Genomic DNA, 21752 nt, shown 5'->3' on the forward strand with positions numbered 1-21752 from the left:
GCGGAGCTCCGGAAAAGGCCCCAAGATGGGATCTCTTGGGTACAAAAGGTTGCGGCGGTGGAAATAGGTTTCATGGTGCTCCTGGATGTTTTGGGGGTATATGGATATATATATATATAGGAGGAAGAAGTAGGTCGGTGGAGCTGCGAAGGGCCCACGAGGGTGGGGGCGCGCCCAGGGGGGCAGGCGCGCCTCCCTGCCTCGTGGCCTCCTCGATCCTTTCTTGACGTCTACTCCAAGTCCCCTGGATCATGTTTGTTCCAAAAATAACTCTCCCGAAGGTTTCATTCTGTTTGGATTCTGTTTGATATTCCTTTTCTGCGAAACACTGAAATAGGCAAAAAAACAGCAATTTGCACTGGGCCTTGGGTTAGTAGGTTAGTCCCAAAAATAATATAAAAGTGTATAATAAAGCCCATTAAACATCCAAAACAGATAATATAATAGCATGGAACAATCAAAAATTATAGATACGTTGGAGACGTATCACTCGTTGGCGGCGTGGTAGGGTGGTTGCAGGCTACCTTCTCCTCCGTCTATGACGGCCGCATGGCGGTGACCGGGGGCTTGAACTAGGGCGGATCTGGTTGGGCCCCGAGGTGAGTTGGAGTTTTGACTCCGGGTAGGGTGGATGTGAGTGGAGAGGTCCCTCCCTCCGTGGGTGCGGTGGACGTCGGTGGTGGTCAAGACTTCATTTCATCGTCGGCAGCGCGGCGTCAAGGGCCACAGACATGGCGTCGTGCGAGGGTGCTTGATGACTATCATCGGGAGTCACGGAGTTGTGCCCCCGTAGTCCACTGGGACTGCATGGGCTCACAAGGATGGGGCATCTACGGTGGTGACCCCGTCCCAAACTCTGTGTCTGATGCCGGGATAGGAATGGAAGTTTCGTTCTTTTGCTCCTCCTGTCATGGTTGGTACGTTATGCTGTCGGCGGTGGGTCATGTCTTGGACATGGATGTCGGGGTGGTGGCTCTGGATGACGGCTCGCTTGGCTGGCTCTCTGGCGGGCACCATGGGGGTGGTGGTGGCTACCTTCTCGGGCGTGTGGGCGTCGAGAGGGTAGCGGATCGTGGCTCAGGCGCGTCCTCGGTTTGACGTCACCCAGATCTAGATTTAGGGCCAAGGCACGTCGCACTTGCCTTGGGGGCCTCGTGGTGACAAGGGTGCGGTGCCGAGTGAATGCTCCGCACTTTTGCGCTGCTCTCTTCTTGAAGACGTCGTCATGCATGGATCTCTTCTCCGAGTCCGAGTTTCGGGTGAAGACCCTTTGCCCGGTGTGGCTAAGAAGCAACGACGTTTTGCGCCATTCCCTGCTGGAGGGCGTTGTTGAGGAGCTTACGTGTTCTAGGGTGTTGCTTGGGGTTGTTCTTAGTTTCTTTGGTGTTCTCTTTCGGTAACGTAGTCTCTTGCCTTCTACGCGTCTCAGGTAGCCTAGGATCCGCTTTGTAAGAAGGTTATCTCACCATCTTATATCGTTTCTCCGTCTATTATGTTTGGGTTATGCCTTTGTTTATAAAGAGGAACGAAAGCATGTTTCGAGAATATCTCGAGGTTAATCTTGCCTAACAGGATATGACGTGCCATGTAAAGCCGCGGGCATCTTCGTTGGGTCCACGTCTTCCGATACCATTTTGTTCACGAGCTAGGACAAGCAGAACAAGTCCCAATCAGATGCAAACAACAAATGCTCTAGTAAACTCCAATATCACATGCATGTTGTTTGTATCTGCTAGTAAAAGGAGTGACAGATAGGCATATTTCGTTTGGTACTGATCACCCGATGCCATTTTGTCGTCATGGGCACGGTGGTCTATGCTGTAGGCTGTACGTGTGTGCATACCTAAGCAATCCAATCGCCCAAGGTGGACAGTACTGTGCGTGCATCCGGTCGGGCTATAAGAAGTCTCACGAACCGGAAGAGCACAGCCAACACAACATCATGGTTCTCACCATGGACGACGATCTTGTCTACCTGTGCTCTGCTTTGGTCGTGTCGGTGTTAGCCATCGCGGCTGTCCAGCTCCTGAAGCCGCGACCACGGCTGCCGCCGGGGCCGCTGAACCTGCCGGTGATCGGGAGCGCGCACCGGCTGGTGAACGCGCTGCCGCACCGCACGATGCGCGAGCTGGCCGGCGTGTACGGCCCGCTCATGTACCTCCGCGTCGGGCACGTGCCCGTGGTGGTGGTCACCTCCAAGGAGGTCGCCCGCGAGATCCTCAAGACCCACGACGCCATCTTCGCCACCCGGCCCAAGCTCATGTCCGGCGACATCGTCGCCTACGGCTCCACGGACCTCCTCTTCTGCCCCACCCCCGGCGACTACTTCCGCAAGCTCCGAAAGCTGTGCGTCCAGGAGATCCTGAGCAACGACCGCATCCGCTCCTTCCAGGACGTCAGGGAGGACGAGGTTCGCAGCCTCGTCGAGGACATCCGGGCGGCCGGGCCGTCGGCGCCGCTGGACCTCAGCAGGAAGATCTACAAATTGACGAACGGCATCGTCTCCCGGGCGGCGTTCGGCATGAAGAGCAGCAAGGCCGAGGACTTCGTGGCGGCCATCAAGCACAGCTTCGTCTACAGCACCGGCTTCTCCATCCCTGACCTCTTCCCTGGTTTCACGGGGATCCTCAGCTTCCTCACCGGCATGAGGAGGAACCTCGAGGGCGTTCGTGACACTATCGACGGCATCCTGGAGGAGATCATCGACGAGAGGGAGAAAATCCTCAAGAGTGGCAGGTCAACCGCGTCGGAGAAGAACCTGGTGGAAGTTCTCCTCGGCCTCATTGGGAATGAAGACTTTGGCTTCCCCATCACCCGCTCCACTGTCAAAGCAGTTGTCCTGGTTAGTGCTACTACTACCACGACAGTACAATTTTCAGTTTTGCTAAGTCTCGGTCGATTGAGACTTTGTTATAGTCAATACATATTCTCTTTTCCTACATACTAGTATATCACTTGCCTGAGACTTGGTCAAGTTTCAGTCAATTAAAACCTAACACAAAAATTCATAAGACCTTCACGCTTCAGCATTCATTTAGAATGATCCTTTAAATAAATATAAAAACATATACGCATCAATTAAAATAAGATTTTCATGCCTATACAGGACATATTTGCGGGTGGGACAGAGACATCAGGAACCTCCATGGAGTGGGCCATGTCAGAGCTGATGATGAACCCAAAGGTGATGAGGAAGCTGCAAGGCGAGATCAGGGAGGCGTTCCGCGGCAAGGAGTTCATCTCCGAGACCGATCTCCGGGCGAGCGGCAGCTGCATCAAGTACCTGGGCCTGGTGATCAAGGAGACGTTCAGGCTGCACCCACCAGCCCCCATCCTGGTGCCTCGAGAGAGCACGGAGGCCTGCGAGATCAACGGGTACGTGATCCCGGCCAAGACGAGAGTGATCATAAATTCATGGGCCATCATGAGGGACCCTCAGTACTGGGAAGACGCTGAGGAGTTCAGGCCAGAGAGGTTCGAGGGGAGTCGCATGGACTTCCATGGCGGCTGCTTCGAGTACACGCCGTTCGGGTCCGGGAAGAGGATGTGCCCCGGCTTCAACTACGGCATGGCTAGCATGGAGCTCACCCTGGTGCAGCTCTTGCACTCGTTCGACTGGAGCCTCCCGGAGGGCGTCGATCGACTCGACATGACCGAGACCGTGTCGCTGAGCTTGACCAGGAAGACGCACCTCATGCTCCGCGCTGTCCCTTATGCACCACCGCCTTCCTCCCAAGAGTAAGAACTAGCACTGCTAGTCAAGGGTTGAGCGATGCAGCCATGCCCATGCATACTACTATTACTACCAGCTGGAGCTCAGTTGTGGTGTTCGTCATTTTGAGCTAAGGTACGTGTACGTCAATATATAATAATGGCTGGGGTGGGGTGGTAGTAAAAAATTATGCCAACAGTTTGGCGCTGTGCTTTGAATGTTGTTGCTTGTCGGAGGATGTTGCGTACATGCCAGACGGTGTGCTAGTGTGATGTGTTCTTTATTGTCAATGTATATATGTAATGTGTATTCAGAGGATATAATTGTCGTGCGCGTGGTTCTCGATCTGACAAATTATTATTTTTAGCAGTTTTCTAAGTCTAAGTGGACTTAGACTTTGTTACGTCTCAGTCGATGCTATATTTATTTGATCTTGCATGACGATTCACACATAAAAAAATTCTGTTTTTTTTCTTTCTCTTTCTTATACTATATCACTTGACTGAGACTTGATTCGACTGAGACCTAGCCACATCCTATTTTAGCTAGTAAACATTAGTTATACCGACAACAAATAACCAAGTTCAAACAAACATCTCTAGTTTCCTACCCTAACTCTAGGCGGCTAGTCTAAACTTTCACCTCCAGACTTCATCAACGAACCTGTGGATTTGCCTCCCCTCTGCCCAGTGGCGAATCTATTATTATAGTATTATCACTAGAGGGGTACTCCCTTGGCAACTCCCTTGGCGATCACTGGGATGCCGCCGGCGGCCCGCCGGCCCCTTGATCGGCTGGTAGGAGGCCGGTTCTGGGCGTTGGCTGACGAGGGAGACGAGGGGGAAGGCAGTGAGGAAGAGGATGTATCGCCGTCGACTCCGTTCACGGCGGTTCCACCGAGTTCACTGGAGTTGGATGGAACACCATCGTCGTTGATTTGCAACTTGTTGAATCAGGGTTACGACGAAGATGATTTACAACGGGTGGTTGAGACCTTGGTGCCGGCTTCCGATCCGGCGAGGGATGGCCTGGCAGCAGCTAATCACAAGGAGGTGATCCGGCGAATGGTGCTTCGCCGGATTTCGTCGCGGCCTTGGAAGGGTCCGATGCCCAAGGTAAGATTGCCAGAGTTGACGTTTGGGGATTTTCTAACCCCAGGGGCTTGGTTGCAGGTTCATCGACGGCGGAAGAAGGGGCGGCGGCCGGCGGTGTCACCGGAGACGGAGGCGAGCCAGATCTCGATCCGGGAGGCGAGGCAGGAACATTTGAATTTGCTTCTGGGCTGTAGTGGGCCGAATTCGGGTGAGATCCAGGTGGGCTCAGGGCATGCGGCCCAGCCTTTTTCTTCTGAGCATGCGGCTCAGGTGGTGGTGGATGGGTCGTGCGAATTGCTGAGCTTGACCCAACCCAGCATGGGCAAGTTTAGGGTTCGGCCGACGAGGGCAAGGCCTGGCTTTCGTTCCTGCGGGATCAGAAGGGCAGTGCGGGTTCGAGCGGACGCGCCGCCCATCGACAGAGCATCCTTTGCCGCGGTGCTCATGGCGGGGAGGGGATCGGATCAGGCTGCGCCTGCTGGTTCTTTGGGATCGGGACTGGGCCGGCCTGCTGCAGCCGTCAATGGAGGGCGCGACGGAGCCTTTGGGCCGAACAACAGCGGCGACCGCGACGGAGCTGCTGCTCGTGGAGGTTTTGCCGGGAGAGATGGCGGGGCTAGCTACGGCCGGGCCGCCGGAGGTGGCGGTGGAACGCAATATGGTCGCGGCGGCTATGGCAATTCCGGGACCGGCGATGGTCGCGGAGCGACGGGCGGAGGTGGCTTTAGGGCGCCGGCGCGCCAGTTCGATGGGGAGGGTCGAGGAGCATCGGTCGGCGCCGGTCATTGCGATGCCGGCGGACGTGCTTTCCATGCCCCAATTGGAGGTTTCGTCCAAGGGCCGGTGGGTACTCAACAATATGTGCCTCGCCGGGGAGGTTTCTTCAGAGGCGGGCGTGGTGGTACGGGCAGATTTGGCCGGAACGGACCCCGTGTCCCGCGTCGAGACCCACCACCTCTCCGTGACATGACGCAGCTTACTGAGACTACTAAGTCGGCGGAGGACAATGCAGCTGCCTCGACTTCCGTGGCTGTTGCACCGGTAGCTAAGCCGCTTACTGCGGAGGCAGTTGCGGTGGTTCGGGATTTGGCGAACGTGGTTGTTCCAGCAGTGCCGACGATGGTAGAGAATGCCTCTGACAAAGGTGATAATGATAAGATGAGCAAAGGTCAGCGCAAGAGGGAGAAAACGTATTGTTTCCGTTGCGGTGAACCAGGGCACTATGCGGTAGGGTGTACGACAGAGCTCTGTGATATCTGTTTGAGACCGAAACATGAGGATGGTTGCCCACTTTTGTCAGCTCCTAAGCCGGTGGTGAATTTTTATGGTGTGTGTGATGAAAAACTTATGTTCTTTGAGACACCTATGATGAGATCATGTAGACCACGGCTAGAGAATGCTAGAACTGGAATCATTAGAGTGACTAAGGGCAGTCTTTCGGAGGACCAAGTGATTTTGCAACTAAAGAGATTGGTTTCTAGTACGTTTCAGTGGGCGCTTATTCAGATCGATGAGACCACGTTTAAGGTTGATTATCCTACAAAGTTTGATCTAGACAAGATTAATGAGTTTGGCATGTGTAAAGTTCCTGGAAGTGCTTGTATTCTTGAGTTTGATGAGTGGAAGCGCAATGATCCGGTGGGAGTGCCACTTGCTCAGATTTGGGTCAGATTTTATGGGCTTCCTCCGGAACCGCTGAATGACTTCTTGGAGACTTGGAGCCTGGGATCTCTTATTGGAAAGACTCTGGCGGTCGATATGCCTTTCACGCGCATGCATGGCATTGCACGTATGAGGGTGGGAGTCCTGGATGTGGATGCGGTTCCGTGCTTCTTAGGTTGGGTTTATGAGGGTATGAGCTATGACCTGAGAACTGAGATTGAGGGGGTTCCGATGATACAGGATGCTGACAATGCCATGGGTACTGATGGTGGGACTGATGGTGGGGAAGGTAAGCAAGATGATCTCATGGACCATGATCAGCATGTTAACCAGTCTTCTGCTTCCGAAGGGCAGGGTCAGGTGTCTGAGGCCCCAGTGGGCAAGACCTCCTCTGCGGCGCCCATGGCGGGGCTTCGCCGTGACGCGCTTGATGTGACTGTGACACCATCTGGGACTCTCAAAGTTGATCTGGAGGATGAGGACCTTACCCCCTACGACTCCGGGGAACACGACTCGCGCCCCCATGTCGGTGCATACGGCAGGACTTCGGTTCGGGTCCTTTGGTGCGATCTCGGCAGCTGGGCGGCTGTGGGGGGATCGGGTGGACAGAGATGACCCTATTGAGCAGGAATTACCTCCACTATCTCCAGTCCGGTTCTCTTTTTCTAAGGGTGGTGATGATTTGGCGGCGCCGAGGTCACCTAGGGGGAGCGACTCCAGGCAGGCGGCCTCAGTCCCTCCATCGTCGGTGGAGTTCGCGGAATTATCCAACGTTGCGGCGGCTGCTCCGGACATCTTGCATCGGCGTGATACTCCTTCACCGCAACGACAGCAGGAGGCGAATGTTGTGGTGGCGGGGTTTGGGCCTTCTTCCTCTCCGGATCCACGGGGAGACACGGCTTATCCACAGTTGTCGCAGGAGGTGACAACTGTGGAGGCGCCTTCTGTGCGAGCAGCTCAGGAACAGAGGCCGGAGGTGGCTGATTCAGTGGCACGTTTCGGTCAGGGGATGGACATTTCTATCCCGGAGGTAGTGGCCTTTGGGGGTATCCCTGATCCGGCGTCGGGTGGGAGGCGGTCCAGCCAGCGTATTCAGGGGCAGCCGGATACAGATGAGTTTCAGCTCGGGCGTGCCATGCGGTTGGCCAAGATCCGTGACACAGAGTCTTCTACAGGTCTGTCTTTAAATACCAGTTGTTCTGTTTTACACTTTTCTGGAAATGATATTATGCATAAGGCACCAAAGCGTAAACCGCAAAAAAAGGTATATGGCCTTTCTGCGGTGCGTCGAAGTGCTAGGCTTAAGTTTAAGAAGAAATTTCACAACGATTCATGAGAGGCATTTTTTAGAATAGCAGAGGTCTTAGGGACTTGGCTAAGCGTAGGTTTTTGGCGGATGCTTCTCGGGGGTACAAACTTGATTTTATTGCGTTGCTTGAGACTGGTAGGGATAATTTCACTTAGCAATTTCTTGGAACGATCTCAGGTGGTCTTGACTTTGATTGGCATTGTCTGCCACCTCAGGGAAGATCTGGCGGGATACTCCTCGGTGTCAACTGCGAGTCCCTTGAAGTATTAGATGTATTCTGGGGGGAGTTTGCAGTTAAGTTCCATGTGCGGTCGAAAGCTGACGGGTTCAGGTGGGCTTTAGTAGCTGTGTATGGGGCGGTGCAGCCAGAGCTAAAACCGGACTTCCTCACAGATTTAGTTAGGATTTGTGGGGATGATAGTTTACCTATTCTCATTGGTGGTGACTTTAACATTATCAGAAGACAAGAAGAGAAAAATAATGACAATTTTGATGGCCGATGGTCTTTCATGTTTAATGCGATCATTGAAAGCCTAGACTTGCGAGAGATTGATCTCACGGGGAGGCAATTTACTTGGGCTAATACTCTTCCAAATCCAACTTATGAAAAACTTGATAGAGTCCTCACAAGTATAGAGTGGGAACAAAAATTCCCGCTAGTGACGGTGCAGGCGTTACAGAGGGGAATATATGATCATACACCCCTTTTTGTAGACTCTGGTGAGGCGGCTCGCCATGGGAACAAGAATGTTTTCTCTTTTGAAACGGCGTGGTTCGAGAGAGAGGATTTCCTTGAGTTAATCACAAAGGAATGGGTGAAGGAACATAGGGGAGAGTCGCATATTGATCGATGGCAGTATAAGATTAGACATCTTAGACAGTTCTTGCGAGGATGGGCTAAGAACAATAGTGGTGTGTATAGAAAAGAGAAAGAACGATTGTTAATGGTTATCAATGACCTTGACATAAAAGCTGAAAGCACTGCGCTGGAGATGGATGAGCGAGTGGCTAAAAGAGAAGCTGAGGTTAGTCTGGCAAAGCTTCTTAGAGAAGAGGAATTGAAATGGGCACTTAGAGCGAAAGTGCGCCAGGTTGTTCAAGGCGATAACAATACTCAATTTTTCCATATGATTGCCAACGGGAAACATAAGAAAGGGAGAATAATTCAACTTGAACAAGATGAGGGTACGATAGTTGGTCATGAAAATCTAAAATTGTATATTACCAATTATTACAAAAATCTTTTTGGGGCCCCAGCTGAGAACTATGTCACCCTCGATGAGAGCATGGTGGACGACCTTCCTCAGCTGAGGGAGGAAGAGAACGAAGTGCTCACTGCACCTTTTACAGAGAAGGAGGTGTTTGATGCGATATCCCAAATGGAAAATAACAAGGCATCTGGTCCGGATGGATTCCCAGCTGAGTTTTATAAGAAATGTTGGGGTATTATTAAAGGCGACTTGATGCCCATGTTCCAGGATCTATTTAATGGCCACCTTCAGCTTTTTAAGCTTAACTTTGGTACTATCACGTTGTTACCGAAGAAGGCGGAAGTGATTCGCATCGAGCAATTTAGGCCGATATGTTTGCTCAATGTGAGCTTCAAGATCTTCACAAAGGTTGGCATAAACCGTTTGACCCAGATTGCCCATTCTGTGGTACAACCAACCCAGACTGCCTTCATGCCAGGACGACACATTCTCGAGGGAGTGCTCGTTCTTCATGAGACCTTGCAAGAAATTCACTCGAAGAAACTCGATGGGGTGGTCTTCAAAGTGGATTTTGAAAAGGCATACGATAAAGTGAAATGGCCATTCTTACAGCAGGCCTTGCGTATGAAAGGATTCGATGAGGCTTGGAGGAAGCAGGTCGAATCATTTGTACAAGGTGGCAGTGTTGGCATCAAAGTAAATGACGATATTGGTCAATACTTCCAGACGCTAAAAGGATTGAGACGGGGAGATCCGATGTCTCCGATCCTTTTTAATGTGGTTGTTGATATGTTGGTTGTTCTTGTTAATAGAGCAAAACAAGACGGCCAAGTAGGTGGTTTTATCCCACATCTAGTTGAGGGTGGGGTATCCATTCTTCAATATGCCGATGATACAATCATTTTCATGGAACATGACCTTGTCAAGGCCAGACACATGAAGTTAGTGCTTTGCCTTTTCGAAGAGCTATCAGGGTTGAAGATTAATTTTAATAAGAGCGAGCTGTTTTGCTTTGGACGCGCCAAAGAAGAACAAGAAACTTACAAGCAGTTGTTCGGGTGTGAATTAGGCACGTTACCCTTCACGTATTTAGGGATTCCGATTCATCACCGCAAGCTCACTAATAAAGAGTGGAAATGTATCGAGGATCGGTTTGAAAAGAGACTGAGTTGCTGGAAGGGCAAACTTTTGTCTTATGGAGGAAGATTGGTGCTTATTAATTCTGTACTCACAAGTATGCCCATGTTCCTCCTCTCTTTCTTTGAAGTCCCGGTTGGGGTACGAAAAAGATTGGATTTTTATCGATCTAGATTCTTTTGGCAAATTGATGAGAACAAAAATAAATATAGGTTGGCAAAATGGGATGTAATTTGCAGACCTGAGGATCAGGGAGGCTTGGGAATTGAAAAATTGGAGGTGAAAAATAGGTGTTTACTCAGCAAATGGTTGTACCATTTATCGATAGAATCAGATGGAGTTTGGGCTCAGCTTCTGCGTAACAAATATCTCTATGCCAAAACTCTAGCCCAGGTTACGGCCAAACCGTCTGACTCACCGTTCTGGAAAGGGGTTATGAAGATGAAGGTAGCCTTCTTCAGCAGGACTAAGTTCATTGTCGGGAATGGACGTGAAACTAGATTCTGGGAAAATACTTGGTTAGGTGACTCACCACTGGCCATGCAGTATCCGTCCCTTTACAACATTACACAACGGAAAGAGGTTTCCGTTGCTACAGTGATGGCTCCGTTCCTCTTAACATACAATTTAGGCGATCTGTTATTGGTGAGCGTTGGGGTAGATGGTTACATGTTGTGCATAGGTTAATGGAGGTTAACCTTTCCGATGTACCAGACACTCTGCAATGGAAGCTCTCCAGGTCAGGAGTCTTCTCGGTTAAATCCATGTACACATACTTGATTAATACTAGGACTATCCCGCGGATGGTGCATATTTGGAAAGTTAAGGTGCCTTTGAAGATAAAAGTTTTTATGTGGTTTGTGCATAAGGGTGTCATTCTCACTAAAGATAATTTAGCTAAGCGTAATTAGGAAGGAAGTAAAAGATGTTGCTTTTGTGAGCAGGATGAAACAATAGAGCATCTATTTATCAATTGTCCACTTGCTAAACTGCTTTGGCGAACTATTCACGTTAGCTTCAATATAACTCCACCTCTCACGATATCACATTTGTTTGATAATTGGTTGGCTGGAGTGGAGCCAAAGTCTGCGGCGCATATCCGAGTGGGAGCATGTGCATTACTTTGGTCTCTCTGGAATTGTCGCAACGACGTTGCCTTTAACAGACAAACCATCACTAATTTTTTGCAGGTCATCTTCAGAGCGTCTACTTGGATCCATACGTGGTCATTACTCAGCCGTGCAGACCACAGGGTGCATATGGATATTGGGTGCAGCCGATGGGAGATGGTTGCATGGGATACATACAACCGGTTTGGATGGCGATCCACTAATAGGATAGGCATTTAGTCTCCTAGTCTTTGGGCGCCAATTGTGATTTTATTTTTTGGGCCGCTTGTGGCATTTCTTTCGTTACTAAGACCTTTGTTTATTTTTGAGACATCTTGTTGGAACCTTCGGGCAACTTTATTAATAAATGGTTGTGTGCATCAAGAGATGCAGAGGCCGGGGGTAAACCTCCTTTTCGAAAAAAACAGGAAAAAAAAGCATGATAATGGAGGGTAGGCTTGAAAGATTAATTTACAAAGCCTTGTTACAAAATACATTGTAGTTTTTTCATGTAAAGCACCTCAATATAATTATCATGTGGTATATTTTACTGAAATGGGATTTTGGAGGGTAGGCTCAAGCCTATTAAAGCCCCCTGGTAGAATCGCCACTGCCTCTGCCTGCTGCACCGGTGGCCAGTGGCGGGGAGGAGAATTTTTGTGCCTCCGCTCTAGTTAGGAGTTTAGGTTAGGGTTCTTTAGTCCTCGCATGCGCGGCGCTCGAATGGTGGCGCTTCTTCTCCGAGTTTATCTTCCGACCTTCAATCCTATTCGAGTTCGTCCATTTTGATGTAGTCGACAGAGCTCCGACATAGATTTCTGCCGTCTTCTTGGGATGGTGAGGTTAGGGTTTCCGGTCATGTGGCGAGATTTGATGTCAGGTGCTTCAGATCAATGCAAGGTTTCAACAATGAGACTGTGTCTCCAGGGCGCTGATCCTTAGGAACACATGCACGAAAACTTCCCAGTTGTCATCGAGAAGGTAAAGCCGACTCCATTAGGGTAGTGGCGACAACAGCGCGTCGGCTCGTTCTGGTGGCAATAGTAGTCATTTGGTGGTCTCGAAATATATATAATTTTTATTATGTTTGACATGCCTTGTGGTTACGATGAACTTTTATAATAGATCTAATCCTTTCTAGAAAAAATACACATTATATGTAGTTACTTCGTTATACAAATGCATACACCAGTACACAAATTTTCAGAAAAACCGGTACACTGAAGCCGTAGTATTCGAAGTCCAAAATCTTCACATGGCTAGCCCTTAGGAGTCATGGCCTCCCAGTGTCCCTTTCTACGTTAAGCAGGGTGAATCAATTGATCACTGGCTGCTCGGCTGTATGTTTGCCCGCTCTGTTTGGTTGAGTTGCTCATCAGATGGCGATACTAGAACTGGATGCTCGAGCAAGTGTAACATCCTCAAATTTTAAATTTTAAAAAGTTAATTATTTAAATAGGATTAATTGAAAACTTGCTTGCTTTTCACTAATATTGATTAGGATTTGACTTTTTGGAGTTAGATGGATATTTATATTGAGAAAAAATAAAAGGACTTTTCTAAATATTCATTTTGGATTTTAATTGGATTAACTTATTTAGTTGGAGTAACAAAAATTACAAATATTGATATCCGTAAATAGCTTTTATGGAAGATTCATTAAGCCTAAAATATTATATATATGAAATAAATATGGGAGCATCTCTCTAATGTAATAAGATGATCCAACAGATGGATTGTCAAAACATGCATCTATGTATTCTCGGCAAAAATAATAAGCATTTCAGCTCACTCTGACATAAATATATACTGAACTATTCGTTTTTTTGTCCAGGACACATACAGTCGTATTTTTTAATCCCTTCGTTCGATCATGTTATATTATAGGTGTGTTGTTTCAGTATTTTTTTTTAGAATTTTTTAGAACTTTTGTACAGTTGAAACCCTTAACTAGTTCTGTGACAAGCACTTGTAGAAAATCCTACTCGGCTGGACTATTCTGTTACTAGTAACAGAATATTATTTTGTTACCCCTCGGCCCTATAAAGGCGCGACGCGCAGGCCATAGCAGAAAATCCCCGACCCGACCCCAACCTAACCCGCCTCCTATCGCCGGAGGCAGCCGTCGCGAGCGAGCGAGCGATGGCGGCAGCCGAAGCGAGGGGAGCCTGCGGCGCCGTGACGGGTCGCTCCTCCGACCCACGTGCTGCCGCTGGCCGGCCGTCCGCATGCCTCCCCGCCGACGGGCTCGCCGGCCCCTCCCCGCGCGCCTTCCCTCCGACGGGCGCCGGCCCCTCCCCGCGCACCTTCCCGTCGACGGGTGTCGGATCCTCCCCGCGCGTCTCCCCTCCGACGAGCTCGCCGGCCTGTCCCCACCTCCGGCAGCTGCCGCGCACCGTCCCAGCCTCCCTCCGCCACCGCGCACCGCCATCCCCGCCCCGTGCGCCGCCACTCCGAGCCCCGCCGCCCTGCGCCAGTCACCCCCCGCCTTGCGCATCATCCTACCGACCGGACCAGCCGTCGGCCGAATCCAGCCTCGCCCCCGAGCTTCGTCTTCTTCCTCGCCGAGAGACGCGACAGCCACCCCAGTTCGGGCGTAGTAAGTACCTCAGTACGAGTTAAAAATGGTGGTCCGTTCAGAATAAAAGAAATGGCAGAAATTCAGTTCGATGATACCCCATGAAAAGAAACCCCATGAAAATTCTGCTTAGTAAGTACTTCATTACAAGTCGTAAAATGAGAGAAGTTCAGAACATCATTGTCAAAAAAATGTTGAGTTCAAAAAAAATATTTTCTTTAAAAAAATATCATTCAGTTCGATGATACAAACCATGCAAATACAGGGGCGACGATACAGTAAACCGTTGAAAATTTACTAGCAAAAATATTACCCAAAAACAGAGCAAAGTCTAGTTAGTGAAAACATGCATAGTACAAACTCATGCAAACATCAGTACAAGTACTCTTTTTTCAAAATAATTCAAAATTACTTTAAAAAAATAGCTCAGTACAAACACACACATATATCAATACGTGTACGAGTACTCTATTTTTCAGACGGGAAAACAGCAGGATCCGTCTTGCCGTATTCAAAATTATTATTAAACGATTGCGAATTTGAGAAAATGTTTAACATGACTAAGTTTCGCATTTTCGGTAGCTTTTCAATGGTATATTATTTGCACAATTTCAATAAACATTTTAACAAAATCGCATTCAAAACCAACTTTAACCGTATTTGAATTCGTATTTAAACCGTAAGGAATTAGAAAAATCTTTCTATACGCAAAAGTTGCGCATTTTTCATAGCTTTCCAACGCTGTATCGTTTGCGTAAATCCGACAAAACGTTTGCAAAAAACAGCGAAAATATTTTTCACCCAGAATTTCACCATTTTTCAAATTACTTTTAAATCATATAGAATTTGAAAAAATAGTAGATATATGGAACATGCGTATTTTCACAAGCTTTCGGACGCCATCTCATTTGCTCAATTCCGACAAACCGTTAAAAATTAAGTCCAAAATACGATTCGCATTTTCGGTTTTGAAAAAAATGGTTTTTTTCAAAACTGCTCTAAAACCATAATTTTTTTGCAAAAAAATTTATAAAATTGTAATGTAGATGTCAAGAGCTTTCCAATAATATATTACATGCCCCGTTTCGATAAAAAAATTCCAAAAAATTGAACTAAAGAAGATGATTTTTAACAGAAACAGAAAGCATGAGTTCAAGCGCCACTTGAATTCATCAGTTCATGTAGGGTAACGGAATAATATTCTGTTACGCATAACAGAATAGCCCAGATGTATATAATTGGATTTACATGAGATTTTATAGAATTTTGAACTTAAATGTTTTGATTTTTAAAGTCATATTCATTTAAAAACTATAAAAGAGATTTATTTAATAGGAAATTCTTAACCTATTCCAACACAACCATGCATGCGGCCCATGTGTATTTACTTGTAGACTAGCTGGCCCAAACAAGCAAAAGCCCATCTCTCTCTCTCTCTCTCTCTCTCTCTTTTCTTTTTTCCTTTCTGGAGTTGCTTCTCAACATCGGGGTAAGGAACCTTCTACTTTCAATAGTAGGTATATATAGATTTTCTTTGTCTTCGTGAATACGCATCAGATTAAAATCTCCTCCCATGGGAATCGGGAGGGGACACCTAGCGATTTTCGTAGACACCTCGTCCAAGAAAATCGACGATCTCCGGTGATCCGTTGGGCCGTAGATACCAATGATTTTTATTGTTTGGTACGATGGGCGGTGGATCGCAGATACACTATGGTAGAACTGACACCTGAACATTACCCATTTCAAACATTATGCCCCGAAGCGCGACAAGCATATATATTCCCCCAGAATGACCCATGGCCGGCGGCCTCCCCCACCTCGAGCCTCTGAAGTTCTTGATTAGTAAACTCATGCTTGATCGTCTCTTGCAAACAAACAAACAACTTTTGTCATTTGGAACAGGAGATTCCTGTTGTAGAGTGAGAAAGATGCACCTTTCAAGAAGTTGTCGTTTGTTTGGGGATTGTTTCATGTGACCACTAATAATGTATTATTTGGGTTCCTACTCACTAACAAAACGACAACGTCTTGGAAGGTGCATGGGGCAGAAGCATCTTGGCATATGGCAAGCAAAGGTCCAAACCTAATCAAATTTTATGATTAGTGTGCATCGATTCAGATGGAGGATCCAATCTGGCAGCTTAGCACGCCAATTGTTGCATACTACTATATGATTTGCATCAGAATCGTCTTGTTTTAATCAAACATTAGTTCACCTGCTAGCCGTTAATTAAGCATATCGTCCTACCAGGTCATCTGATAGCGACACTGCCGGTACCACCCTACAAATCAACACATCGTGCGTACGTTTCAGGCACAAGGAAGGAAGGAGGTTACAACGCCATGCTCCCAACCAAGGAATTAGTGGGGCAAGACCTCCAATACTCCTACTACCATTACCTCGTCTTCTCCGCGGTCCTACTGCTCCCTCTTCTCGTCCTCAAGCTCCGGCTCCGGCAACGCAAAGACAAAGACGGCAACAACCCGCCTCCCGGCCCATGGCGCCTGCCGGTCATCGGCAGCCTGCACCACCTCGTGAGCCTCGCGGGCGCACTCCCACACCATGTCATGCGAGACCTTGCCGGGCGGCACGGCCCGCTGATGCTGCTCCGCCTTGGGGAGCTCCCCCTCGTGGTCGCGTCGTCGGCCGAAGCGGCGATGGCGGTCATGAAGACCCACGACGCCGCGTTCGCCACGCGGCCGCAGACGGCCACGCTCCGCGCGCTCACCAAGGACGGCCTCGGCGTCATCTACGCGCCCAACAGCGACCACTGGCGCCAGCTCCGCAAGCTGGTCACCACCGAGCTGCTTAGCGCGCGGCGCGTCAAAGGGCTCCGCGTCACCCGCGAGGCCGAGGTCTCCAGCCTCGTGGCGTCCATCGCGTCGGCGTCGGCGTCGCGGTCCTGCAAGGAGCCCGTCAACCTCAGCTCCCTGCTGTCCAGGTTCGTCACCGACGTCACGACGCGCTCCGTGGTGGGCGACTGGATCACCGAGCGCGAGGCCTACCTGGAGGCGAAGCGGCAGGTCGTAAAGATGGCTGCCAAGTTCAGCCTCGCCGATCTGTTCCCGTCGTCGCGTCTCGCCCGCATGTGCAGCGGAGGAGTGCGCCAGGCGGAGGCGTGCAACCGTGAGATCAACCGTATCATGGGCAAGGTCATCGAGGACCACCAAGCAAGGAAGTCGGCTGGCACCGGCGGCAAGGAAGAGGTCATCCTCGACGTGCTGCTCAGGACACAGATTGACGGTGTGCCTCTCGACATGGGAACCATCCGTGCCGTCATCCTCGTAAGCCTCTCCCTCTTCTCACAATCAACGACCGATTAATTAATCCGGCCGGGCCGGATCGGATGATCTAACTCGCTAGTTGAACGTTGAAACAAACAAACAAACGCAGGATCTTTTCGCCGCCGGGAGCGAGAGCTTCGCAACGACGCTGGAGTGGGCCTTGGCGGAGCTGATACGGAACCCGACCACGCTCCACAAGGCGCAGTCCGAGGTGCGACGCGCCCTCGCCGGACAGACCCGCGTATCGGAGGACGCCCTGCGCGACCTCCCCTACCTGCATCTGGTCATCAAGGAGACTCTGCGGCTGCATCCCACAGGCCCGCTGCTCCTCCCGCGGGAGTGCCGGGAGCCCTGCCGCGTCCTCGGCTTCGATGTGCCCCAGGGTGCCATGGTGCTTGTCAACGCCTGGGCGATTGGCCGCGACGCCGCCAGCTGGGGCGCTGACGCCGACGAGTTCAGGCCGGAGAGATTCCAAGGCGACGGCAGCAAGGTGGAATTCTATGGGACGGACTACCAGTTCCTCCCGTTCGGCGCGGGCCGGAGGATGTGCCCTGGCGTATTGTTCGCCCTCGCCAACGTGGAGCTCGCCATGGCCAGCCTTCTCTACCATTTCGACTGGGAGCTCCCGGGTGGCGTCGATCCGACTAAGCTGGACATGACGGAGGGGTCCGGGCTCTCTGCAAGGAGGAAGAGCGAGTTATGGTTGAATGCCACTGTTCAAGTCACTGTTCCTGAGTGAATCCCTCTAAGGTTTTCGTTTCTACATAAAGAAAACCTTTATTTACTACCGATATCCAACAGTTAGGTACACCCCTGTTCCATAATGTAATGTAGTGCATATAGATTTTTAAAAAAGTCAAATCACATACTTTGACCAGTTTGCGAGGTAGGCCAAACATATATCATTAGATTCATCATAAGACGTGGTTTCAAATTTTTGTATATTTGGTATTGTATATTGTATGTTGTGGGAATTGCACGATGTATTGCATTTCGTGCATAGGCACGTATACATGATGTACAAAGGTGGGCCGCGGACCTCAACTATACAACGAATTAGGAGGCGGGCCCAATACGCAATATGCACATAACACATATACTCAACACTCCCCCCCCCCCCCCCCCCCCCCCCCCGCGCGCAGTCGAAGCGGCACCGCGGCTGACGCAAAGACTGGACCGGAACTCCTCAAATGATGCCGTAGGCAAGCCCTTGATCATGATATCGGCAAATTGTTGGGAAGTAGGGACGTGTAAAACACGAATATGGCCAAGGGCCACCTGTTCCCGAACAAAATGAATATCCAACTCAATATGCTTGGTCCGTCGATGATGCACCGGGTTAGCGGGGAGGTAGACCGCCGAGACGTTGTCGCAGTAGACCACCGTGGCACGGTCAACAGGACAAGAGAGCTCCTGAAGCAGCTGGCGAAGCCACGAACACTCGGCGACGGCGTTGGCCACTGCACGATACTCAGCCTCAGCACTAGAACGAGAGACCGTAGGCTGCCGCTTGGACGACCACGAGATAAGTGACGGTCCAAGGTAGACACAATAGCCCGAAGTGGAGCGACGAGTGTCAGGGCAGCCCGCCCAGTCTGCATCGGAGTACGCGGTGAGGGCGGTGTCGGCGGAGGCGTGAAGCGTGACGCCAAGATCCATAGTGCCACAGATATAGCGGAGAATCCGCTTGACAGCAGCCCAGTGAACGTCTCGAGGAGCATGCATATGAAGACACACCTGTTGCACGGCATACTGGATCTCCGGTCGAGTCAGAGTAAGGTGCTGGAGAGCACCAACGATAGACCGATAGAAAGCAGCATCCGAAGCAGGAGAACCATCCGTGGCAGAAAGCTTGGTCTTCGTATCGACGGGCCTAGCGGCGGGCTTGCAGTTAAGCATGTCGGCGCGCTCTAGGAGCTCGTGAGCATACTTCCGCTGATGAAGGAAGAAGCCATCCGGACGGCGCACCACCTCGACACCGAGGAAGTAGTGCAAAGTACCCAAGTCCTTAATGGCGAACTCAGCACGAAGACGAGCCGTGAGCTGACTGAGAAGACCAGCCGTACATGCCGTCAGGATGATGTCGTCGACATAGAGCAGCAAGTAGGCCGTGTCAGAGCCCTGATGATAGATGAAGAGCGAGGCGTCCGAGCGGGTAGAGCGGAACCCAAGCTGGTGGAGAAACGCCGCGATGCGCCGGTACCAAGCGCGCGGAGCCTGCTTGAGTCCGTACAAGGACCGCGAAAGCAGGCCCACGTGGTCGGGAAGCGTCGGGTCAACAAACCCGGTGGGCTGCTGGCAGAAGACCTGCTCCTCGAGGTGACCATGGAGGAAGGCGTTGGAGACGTCTATCTGGTGCACCGGCCAAGCACGGGAGACCGCAAGGTGGAGAACCGTGCGCATCGTGCCGGGCTTGACAACCGGAGCGAAGGTGTCGGTGAAGTCGATGCCAGCACGCTATCGAAAGCCACGAACGACCCAGCGCGCTTTGTAGCGATCAAGGGTACCATCAGGACGGAGCTTGTGTTTAAAGACCCACTTCCCGGTAATCACGTTGGCGTGCCGGGGACGAGGAACAAGCTGCCATGCCCGGTTGCGCAACAGGGCGTCAAACTCCTCTTGCATCGCAGCCATCCAGAGCGGGTCACGAAGAGCGGCTCGAACGGAGGACGACAACGGCGACGGCTCAGAGGTGGACACCGCATGGACGTAGTCATCCAAGGCGTAGCGCGAGCTCGGGCGAAAAACGCCCGTACGGGCGCCGAGGGGGCCACGGGCGCCGGGGGTGCCAGCGCTGCGGCTGGAGGAGGCGCCACATGCGGGGGGCGCGCCTCAAAGCCCGGGGCGGGCCAAGAGAGGCGCGCGAGCGCCCTGGGAGAGGCGTCGATGAGCTCGCGTCACCGGTGGCAGGAGGAACAGCCGGGGGTACCTGGTGAAACGGAAACACATGCTCATCAAAGTAAACGTGTCGGGAAGTAAACACACGATGGGAGATGGGATCGTAGCACCGATAGCCCTTGGAGTTGGAGGGGTAGCCGATGAAGATGCAAGCGACAGAACGAGCTGCGGGTTTGTGAGGAGCGGAGTCGGCAGTACTAGGATAGCAAAGGCACCCGAAAATACGCAGGCCATCATAAGATGGGAGCGTACCGAAGAGAAGATGGTGAGGTGCATAGTTCCACCGTGGGCGGCAAGGGCGAAGGTTAAGGAGAAGAGAAGCAGTAGCGAGTGCGTCCGGCCAGAAACGAGGCGACACGTTAGCATGGAATAGGAGCGTGCGAACACAGTCGTTCAGAGTGCGAAGGACGCGTTCGGCTCGACCGTTCTGCTGGGAAGTATACGGGCATGTGAGACGAAAAATTGTGTCGTGGTGCGACAGAAAAGTGCGCAAAGCAAGGTTGTCGAACTCTTTTTCATTATCAGTCTGAAGAGCAAGGATGGGACGCCCAAACTGCATACTGACATAGGAGTAAAAAGCCGCCAAAGTGGAGAGTGCATCTAACTTTCTGCGCAAAGGAAAAGTCCACACGTAATGAGAATAATCATCAAGGATAACCAGATAATATAAATAGCCCAAATTACTAGGAACCGGAGAGGTCCACACATCGCTATGAATCAATTGAAATGGAAAAGAAGCTATGGTGGTAGAGTTATTAAACGGGAGGCGAACATGTTTGCCAACACAACAGGCATGACAGGTGTGATCCTCTATCTTATGACAACTGAAACTGAAACTCTTAAGAATATGATGAAGTGTAACGGGGTTGGGATGACCCAAACGAGCGTGCCAGAGATCGACGCCGGCGGAGAGAGCAGTCGGTGCGGTGGTGGAGGTGGACGACGAATGCACCGGATAGAGCTCGTCGAGGTTGTCACAGCGGTGAAGTACCATCCTGATTCGAGCGTACTTGACACAAAACCCAAGCTCGTCAAATTCAACAATAACAGGATTTTTACGTGTTAAACAACGAACGGAAACAAGGTTCTTAATAAGATGAGGTGACACAAGTCTGTTAGATAGAGTAATAGGCATGGAATTAGAAGGAAAAGAAGTGTGCCCGATATGTGTGATAGGGAGTGTGGAACCGTCGCCGACGATGATGCGGCGGTCGGTGGTGATGGGAGTGAAGGAGGCAAGATTACCAGGATGAGCAAACATGTGAGCCGTAGCCCCGGTGTCCATGTACCAATCATCGCCTCCAGTGAAGTTGTTCGGCGTAGGAGCGGCGAGCAGCTCGGCAAAGAGCACCGGGTCCCAGGGCGCTGGCGGCAAGGCCGGCGAGGGGGACGGAGACGCCATGGTGTAAGCAGGAACGACACCGGTCCATGGGTTGTAGCCGGAGGCCCACGGGAAAGGCATCTGAAGCCGTGGTTGCTGCTGCTGACGAGGTGCACCGACATCCTGCTGCTGCGGCTTCTGGCCACCGTGCCTGCCACCGCGCCGGCCCCCGCGCGTCTTTCGAGGAGGGGCGGGAGGCGACGCATAAAAAACCGTAGGTGAAGGACCACTCGACACCACGGACGAAGCTACCTGCTCCGTCGATGCACCGCCGTAGGGCGTTCCGTATGAAGCGGCGCACCGTAAGGAGACACAGGCACCAAGATTGGCAGGTAGGCGTAGGCCAACGGGGCAGCGTGACCATAGGACTGCT

The 21752-nt window shown here is 50.9% G+C and overlaps 2 protein-coding genes across 2 annotated transcripts; both read left to right on the forward strand.

The window, feature by feature from the left end:
- The first annotated feature begins 1918 nt into the window (after window positions 1–1918).
- LOC125547862 (premnaspirodiene oxygenase-like) lies at window positions 1919–4057 on the forward strand. The gene is made up of 2 exons (XM_048711608.1): window positions 1919–2842; window positions 3107–4057. The coding sequence occupies exons 1-2, from the start codon at window positions 1943–1945 to the stop codon at window positions 3740–3742; spliced, it is 1536 nt and encodes a 511-aa protein (XP_048567565.1). The 5' UTR covers window positions 1919–1942; the 3' UTR covers window positions 3743–4057.
- Window positions 4058–16149: 12092 nt separating this feature from the next.
- Window positions 16150–18112, forward strand: LOC125547863 (desmethyl-deoxy-podophyllotoxin synthase-like). Its single transcript, XM_048711609.1, has 2 exons — window positions 16150–17100; window positions 17210–18112. Exons 1-2 carry the CDS (start codon window positions 16159–16161, stop codon window positions 17837–17839), a joined length of 1572 nt encoding a protein of 523 aa, XP_048567566.1. The 5' UTR covers window positions 16150–16158; the 3' UTR covers window positions 17840–18112.
- Window positions 18113–21752: the final 3640 nt, after the last annotated feature.

Source organism: Triticum urartu, chromosome 3 (genome assembly GCF_003073215.2).
Source record: "Triticum urartu cultivar G1812 chromosome 3, Tu2.1, whole genome shotgun sequence".
Taxonomy (NCBI): Eukaryota; Viridiplantae; Streptophyta; class Magnoliopsida; order Poales; family Poaceae; genus Triticum; species Triticum urartu.

What these genes read in the sequence shown, in the direction of transcription:
- LOC125547862 (XM_048711608.1), top strand. Translation starts at nt 1,943, where the DNA reads ATGGTTCTCACCATGGACGACGATCTTGTCTACCTGTGCTCTGCTTTG. An exon ending in CTGTCAAAGCAGTTGTCCTG is followed by an intron (nt 2,843 to 3,106) that starts GTTAGTGCTACT and finishes ATGCCTATACAG; the next exon opens with GACATATTTGCGGGTGGGAC.
- LOC125547863 (XM_048711609.1), top strand. Translation starts at nt 16,159, where the DNA reads ATGCTCCCAACCAAGGAATTAGTGGGGCAAGACCTCCAATACTCCTAC. An exon ending in CCATCCGTGCCGTCATCCTC is followed by an intron (nt 17,101 to 17,209) that starts GTAAGCCTCTCC and finishes AAACAAACGCAG; the next exon opens with GATCTTTTCGCCGCCGGGAG.